Source organism: Cucurbita moschata, unplaced genomic scaffold, assembly GCF_002738365.1.
Source record: "Cucurbita moschata cultivar Rifu unplaced genomic scaffold, Cmos_1.0 Cmo_Scf00014, whole genome shotgun sequence".
NCBI classification, from domain to species: Eukaryota; Viridiplantae; Streptophyta; class Magnoliopsida; order Cucurbitales; family Cucurbitaceae; genus Cucurbita; species Cucurbita moschata.
In genome coordinates this window covers 2,280,545-2,288,038 of record NW_019268530.1, presented here as the reverse complement: position 1 = coordinate 2,288,038, position 7,494 = coordinate 2,280,545, and the positions used below count along the sequence as shown (strand labels likewise).

The following is a 7,494-nucleotide window of genomic DNA, read 5'->3' as shown; positions in this document are numbered from 1 at the left end:
TCACCTAATCCAATTCATCATAGCTCAAATTCCCACTGAATCTTCACTTTTCTTCTTCATTTCCCTTTCGATTATCTGTAATCCCTCGAAGCTCATCGGTTCCCATGGAGATTGCGACTGAACCAACCATTCCCACAACCCCAACTCAGTCAAAACCTGTAGATTCCGAACAACAATCTGAAACTTCCGGCGCCGGCGAAACGACGGCGACCCGAGAACTTGAAACGCCCATAAACGGAACCCCAGATCGAGAGAAGAAGGGAAAAGGCCAAGACCAAATGGAAAGTTCGAAATGTGAGTGTAAAACGCCAACCCCAGATGAGAAAACAGAGGAAAAACAGAGGATTTTGGTCCCTGTAAATGGTTTGATGATGGATCGATTGAAGGTGCCGAAGAGCCCGAACGTGGCTGGAGAAGCTAAACAAAGAGGGGGCATTGCATTGCCCAAGAATGGTACTCCGAATCGGCTGAAAGTGCCGAAAGCATTCAAATATCACGAAAGGTAATGGCTTAGAAGTGTGAGTTTTTGGTGTCCGATGTGAAAAATGGTGAATTTGAAAGTGGGGATTCGTTGTTGTAGGTATACAAGTCCGACAGATTTGATGATGTCGCCTATCACCAAAGGCCTTCTCGCCAGAACCAGGAAAGGGGCTGTCCCTTCCAAGGTTAGCTGTCTTCTTTCTCTTACTCTTTGTTATAATTTTTCATTCTTTTAGATTAAGATGTTTGAAGGGTTTTGTGTTCTTGTTCTGTTGATGCAGATGCATGAGCTCAGAATTTCAGAGATGAGTCTTCATAGCTGAATAAATGTGTTCTTATGGGCCTCAAAAATTTCATGGGTTCTTCTCTTTTCATTTCCATTGCTTCTTGTATCACTTCTTTATGATTCTTTATGAATTTAATTGTATTAAATCATCCTTGTGTCGAGACAAGTCATTGAATCTTGTAATGGAAGTGGAAGCAACATCGATCATACTCAAACACCCAAAAACGAAAATTTAACAAAAACATACAAAGACTTACGTGGTTCGGAGAAGAAGAAATTCTCTTACATTCACATGTAGCAACAAATCTCAATAATCAAAGTGTCTCTTGCTGTAGTATCTCTCGACAAAATTTTTCCATGGTCACTAAATAGACACTTAATACATCTTAACCATCTTAGACAATTTTTTATATAAACATAGAAACATTAATGTTCCATGAACTAAATAAAGGAGAGATGAACCCAATAAACAAGAGCTATGAATTCAATAAATGTCAATATATGTATAGGAGATGCATAGTCCATTGTCCGTTTACTTAAAAAATCCAATCAAATTTTCTTGTCAAGAGGGTTATAAAGTGCGAAGAATCACTCGAGACGAACTTGATACCATTGAATGGAACCGATATCTCCATCGATTTCGAGTTCACAAACAAACTTAACCAAGAAAGAAACAGCTTCCTCAATGGAATCAAAGCGTTGAAGATCAGGTGGAAGAGCTTCTCCTGGCCAATTTTGAAGCCAACCTTTCAAAATGGCTTCCAATTCTTGTTTGGAGACGAATTTCTCATCTTCTCCAGGCTCCAAAAGCACATACGTATCACTACTTTCATTTGCTCTTCTTCTTCTACTACTCGCATATACCTAAACATCCCTCGTAACAATTAGTTCATACGGTTAGACGAACACGACTCTTCACAATGGTATGATATTATCCGCTTTGAGTATAAGCTCTCATGGCTTTAACCCACTGTCATTCCCTAAATTTGCTGACGTGGGACTTTTATCATCCAACGCATACTTCGTTTCCATTTGAAAATGGTAAGAAAAAAAGCCATAAAAACAGTGAAATTGGATAAACCTTGATTCGTTGCTGATGTTTGGAGGCAGTAGGCAGCTTGGGAAGAAGAAAGGAAGAAGCACCCGACAAGCATTTTGAGTTCTGCTGTTCTGTTCTTCGTCTTCTCACTGTACTCCAAAAAAAATGGAGAAAAAAAAAAATGAAAATCTGGAAATAAAATAGAAGAAAAGAAAAGGGTAATTTCGTACATGGGTAGAGGGTAGAATTGGAATAAGAAATTATTCCATTGAAGCTCTGGAAGTGCTTGTGAAGAGCTGCCCTCTCCATTTGATGAACTCCGAAGCTTCAACTCAAACAAACCCTCGTTGGTTTCTTGGGGATAATGCTTTAACACTCACCAAGCTGTTTTGTTCAGCTTCTTTCCACTGTTTGCCCTCGAATTTCTTCTTATTTACCATTTTACCCTCGTATTTCCAATTCATAAAAAGTTTATTAAAATACCAAATGAAAATAAAATTTTAAAATTTGTATATTGTTTATTTTAGAATATTTGTCCATGATGATATTTAATAAAATATTTTACTAGATTTTTTTTTATTTTTAATTGTTAAACTCGAGAATTCTATTAGGATCCCTATAAAAGATAAATAGAGAATTTTGTGGGATGAGACAAAAAAAATAAGAAAAAAGAAAAAATCTATCTCTTACTGGTCATACCCATTAATATCTCTAATTAAAAGTAATATTCAAATAAACCCTAAAAGTAATCCAGTGTCAAATCAAGGGTTATAACTCCGGAGTATATGAAACAACAAATCACTAACTCAAATGTAACTTAAAAAAAGATGTGACCTCTAACCTACGACTACTCGTGAGGAAGCTTCTCGCTCTCTCCCACCCGTAAGAACCACACATTTTATAGCTCACATCTCATTTAAAGCTTCAATTTTTGGAATTCTTCCGTGAACGTTCTCGCTTTACATCAACGTCCATTGAAGTATGGGAAACCAAATATATTGTTTAAATTTATTTTGGAAGACAATTTCAAAGTTGATTGCAAAAAAGAGGAAAATGGAAAGCCTAAAAGTCTTTGTAATTTCCGAAGTCAAACAAGTCAACGTGGTGAAATATAAGTCAACAAATGACCAATGGGCTTTTAAGGGCATGGGCCCTATCTTTCCTGGACCTCATTACCCCTAACATCAAACTCCATCAATAAAAAAAAAAAAAATTAAAATAATAATAATAATAATGAAAAAGGAAAGTATTAAGGAGTTGTGTGGTCCCCACATTTGGGTTGTGGATGAACTCCCACGTGGCAAAAAGCTATGGGAATCTCTCTTTCTTTAACTAAATTTTACAAAAATCTTGTCGTTCTACATAATTGGTCCAATTTTCATTTTTATTAAAACGTTACAAAAATTTCAATTTTATTTCCACCTATTTAATTTAAATATAATTCAACGGATAAAAATATTATTAATAAAATAATAATTAAAAAAAGTGAAATTTTAATTCGTCAAATTCTCAATTCATTTATATTGACCCCAGTGGAGCCCACTTTTACTGGTATGTCCGGTGGCCCAAATTTATATCTCTCCCGTAGAAATTAAATACGAAGGGGAAAATAAAATAAAATAAAATTAAAAAAAAAGAGAAGAAAATGAAAAACGCGTATTCTGTAAAAGAACACAGTTTGAAAATGAATCTTCTCTCTCCAAGACTCTCCTTCGTCCTCCCTTTGCCTTTCCTGTTTTCTTGAACCAGAATAGAATTAGGGTTAGGGTTAGGGTTAGGGTTAGGGTTCTCAGACCTCTTGCTCTTCTTCTCCCTCACCTTCTCACACGATTCTCTTCTTTTTTGGACGTTGTCTTCATTTTCTTCTGGAAAGCTAGTTTTTTTTTTTTAACTTTTTTTTTTCTTTCTCCTAGCAGGCCCTTCCGAAGGGGGGGGTTCGGGAATGGGTACCTCTTTGTTGTCGTTTGCAGTGATCAAATGGTTCTCTTCTTGTATAAACACTTCGCCGATACTTACTTCCAAGTTCTTTTTGCTTTTCTGCTTCGTTATTTTATTTCAGACTGAAGTTATTTTGGGCGATTCAGATAAATCGGTGCTTCTTCAGTTCAAAAATGCTGTTTCTGATCCATCGGGGTTGCTTGCGAGTTGGACTGCGAGTGGGTCTGATTGCTGTGTCTGGTTTGGCGTTTCTTGCGACTTGAATTCTCGGGTTGTGTCACTCAACATTTCCGGGAATGGCGGTGGAGGTCATTTGTGCTCTGATTCTTCTAAATTTCCTCTTTATGGGCTTGGAATTAGGAGGGGTTGTGTGGGTATTAGAGGCTCACTGATTGGGAAGATTCCGCCGGTGATCGGGAAGCTCACTGAGCTTAGGTCTTTGTCGCTTCCGTTTAATGGTTTTGAAGGCGAAATTCCTCCTGGAATTTTTGGATTGGAGAACCTTGAGGTTCTTGATCTGGAAGGAAACTCTGTAACTGGGGTGCTTCGTGATGATTTCCTTAGACTGAGCAAGTTGCGGGTTCTTAATCTTGGATTCAATAGGCTTACTGGTGAGATTCCTAGCTCGCTTTCGGGTTGTGCGAGTTTAGAGATCTTGAATTTAGCTGGAAATCGATTGAATGGGATAATTCCACAGTTTGTTGGTCGATTGAGAGGGCTCTACTTGTCTTTGAATCTTTTTTCAGGAACCATTCCGAGTGAGCTTGGAAATAACTGTGGAAAGCTTGAGCATCTCGACCTCTCTGGTAATTATTTGGTCAGTGGGATTCCAAGAAATTTAGGAAATTGCAATCAGTTGAAGACACTGTTGCTGTATTCTAATATGTTGGAGGAAGCCATTCCAGCTGACATTGCTAAGTTACAGAAGCTAGAAGTGCTTGATCTTTCAAGGAACAGCCTCAGTGGTCCGATACCGTCTCAGCTGGGAAACTGCCAGCAGTTGTCTGTTCTTGTGCTCTCGAATCTCTTCGATCCAATTCCGAAGATCAATTACACAGACGAAGACGAACTTAGTGATGATGGTTTTAACTATTTTGCAGGCGGTATACCTGAGTCGATAACAACCCTTCCAAAGCTGAAGATACTGTGGGCTCCTAATTCAAATCTCGAAGGCAGATTCCCTTCCAAATGGGGTAAGTGTGAAAGCTTGGAGATGATTAACTTAGCTGGTAATTACCTTTATGGGGAGCTTCCTAGTGAGCTTAGCGTCTGCAAAAAGCTCAAAGTCCTTGATTTAAGCTCCAACCGGCTTTCTGGTGAGCTCGATAAAAACCTTCCAGTTCCTTATATGTCTCTGTTTGATCTTAGTGGTAACCACTTTATTGGAGATATTCCTGTGTTCTGTGGCAATGATTGCTCGCCACCGATGTTATTTTCAAGGGGATATTTGGATCTTGATGATCCATCATCTCGATATCTTGCGTTTTTTACCACTAGTATTCGAGGTGCAACCCCTTTTGAATTTCTTGGAGATGATGACCTGATAGTACATAACTTAGGGGAGAATAACTTTACAGGAAATCTTCTGTCGTTTCCAATTCCACGTGAAAGACTGGGTAAGAAAACTGTTTATGCTTATCTTGTGGGTGGTAATAAGCTCACCGGGCCATTCCCTGATAGTATATTTGAGAAATGTGAGGATATGGGAGGACTGATCTTCAATGTTAGCAATAACAAGATATCTGGTCCATTTTCTAAGTCAATTGGTAAAAACTGTGGTTCTCTTAAGTTCTTGGATGCATCTGGTAATCAGATGACTGGCGAGGTACCTCCCAGCTTTGGTGATCTATTAGCTCTGAATCACCTGAACCTGAGTTGGAACAAGTTTCAGTATCACATACCGGCCTCTCTCGGACAGATTGCTGGTTTAAAGTACCTTTGTTTGGCTGGCAATAGCTTTAATGGTTCTATACCCTCGACCTTCGGAAAGTTGCAGGCTTTGGAGTTGCTTGATCTTTCGTATAACGATCTTTCAGGTGGAATTCCAGTCGATCTTGTTAAATTGAGAGGCCTAAAAGTTCTGCTGCTCAGCAATAATTCACTCTCTGGACAGGTTCCCTCTGGTTTGGCAAATGTTACTACACTCTCTGCATTTAATGTGTCATTCAATAACTTGTCTGGTTCATTGCCATCAAACAACATGATTAAATGTAGTGGTGCGATTGGGAACCCGTACCTACGATCGTGCCATATGTTTTCACTGGCAGTGCCATCGTCTGAAATGCGAGGTTCAGTTGGCGACCCGAGTAGTCTTGCAGCTTCACCGTCTGATGTTGTACCGCAGACCGGTGGAGGTGGCAGCTTCAATTCAATTGAGATAGCATCCATTACATCCGCCTCCGCCATTGTTTCTGTTCTTATTGCTTTGATTATCCTGTTTCTATATACCCGAAAGTGGAATTCGAGGTCTAAAGTAATTGGATCAATGAGAAGGGAAGTCACGGTTTTTACTGATATTGGGGTTTCTTTGACATTTGAGAATGTCGTGCGTGCCACGAACAATTTTAATACCAGTAACTGCATTGGCAGTGGAGGGTTTGGAGCAACTTACAAAGCAGAGATTGCATCGGGAGTGCTACTTGCAATAAAACGCCTCGCTGTTGGTCGATTTCAAGGCGTCCAACAGTTCGATGCAGAGATTAAAACTCTTGGAAGGCTGCGCCACCCGAACCTCGTCACCTTAATTGGTTACCATGCCAGTGAAACAGAGATGTTCTTGATATATAATTATTTGCCAGGAGGTAATTTGGAAAAGTTCATCCAGGAGAGATCTACAAGAGCAGTGGATTGGAGAATTCTTCACAAGATTGCACTGGACATAGCCCGTGCGCTTGCATATCTTCATGATCAGTGCGTACCACGAGTCCTCCACCGCGACGTGAAACCGAGCAATATACTATTAGACGATGATTTCAATGCTTATCTATCTGATTTCGGATTGGCCAGGCTTCTTGGGACTTCTGAAACCCATGCTACAACAGGTGTGGCTGGAACATTCGGCTACGTCGCTCCCGAATACGCCATGACTTGTCGTGTCTCTGATAAAGCAGACGTGTACAGTTACGGTGTGGTGCTTCTCGAGCTACTCTCGGACAAGAAAGCACTAGATCCCTCGTTTTCCTCGTACGGTAATGGCTTTAACATTGTAGCTTGGGCATGTATGCTGCTTCCACAGGGACGCGCCAAGGAATTCTTCACATCAGGGTTATGGGAGGTAGGCCCCCATGATGATCTGGTTGAAGTATTACACTTAGCAGTTGTGTGTACAGTCGATTCTCTGTCGACGAGGCCGACGATGAAGCAGGTGGTACGGCGGCTTAAGCAGCTTCAACCGCCGTCATGTTAGCAGGCAGGGTGATACAGCCATTTATTGACATAGTTAATTGTTAGAAGATTAGAGAGAGGCAGCTTGTAATTTGTATTTTGTTGGTATGATGACTGCAAAAGCACTGCTCCTTGGCTCATAGGTTGGTTTGTTGAGTTCCAAATTTGTAGTTCAAATTTTCTCTTGTAAATTCCATTATTTTCCTTTTCTTTTTTCCTATAAACAAACAAGAATGTTGGTTTGTGGATAAGGGAGGGATCTGTTTGATGATTCTGCAGAAAGGAACAAAAATGTGCAGATATCTTCCATCTTCAAATGATGTCACACTCTTCTGTATATCATATGGATTCTTGTTTAATAAAAACC

General features: G+C 39.7%; 3 protein-coding genes across 3 annotated transcripts; 2 read left to right on the top strand and 1 right to left on the bottom strand.

The window, feature by feature from the left end:
• On the top strand, positions 1 to 923 carry LOC111452080. The gene is made up of 3 exons (XM_023092621.1): positions 1 to 502; positions 581 to 665; positions 762 to 923. Exons 1-3 carry the CDS (start codon positions 105 to 107, stop codon positions 801 to 803), a joined length of 525 nt encoding a protein of 174 aa, XP_022948389.1. The 5' UTR covers positions 1 to 104; the 3' UTR covers positions 804 to 923.
• A 300-nt stretch (positions 924 to 1,223) lies between these two features.
• On the bottom strand, positions 1,224 to 2,154 carry LOC111452081 (protein CHLORORESPIRATORY REDUCTION 7, chloroplastic). Its single transcript, XM_023092622.1, has 3 exons — positions 2,036 to 2,154; positions 1,848 to 1,954; positions 1,224 to 1,630 (listed from the first exon to the last, which is right to left on the bottom strand). Exons 1-3 carry the CDS (start codon positions 2,112 to 2,114, stop codon positions 1,355 to 1,357), a joined length of 462 nt encoding a protein of 153 aa, XP_022948390.1. The 5' UTR covers positions 2,115 to 2,154; the 3' UTR covers positions 1,224 to 1,354.
• A 1,296-nt stretch (positions 2,155 to 3,450) lies between these two features.
• LOC111452071 (LRR receptor-like serine/threonine-protein kinase RPK2) lies at positions 3,451 to 7,469 on the top strand. Its single transcript, XM_023092601.1, has one exon. The coding sequence runs from the start codon at positions 3,748 to 3,750 to the stop codon at positions 7,147 to 7,149; it is 3,402 nt and encodes a 1,133-aa protein (XP_022948369.1). The 5' UTR covers positions 3,451 to 3,747; the 3' UTR covers positions 7,150 to 7,469.
• The last annotated feature ends 25 nt before the right edge of the window (positions 7,470 to 7,494 follow it).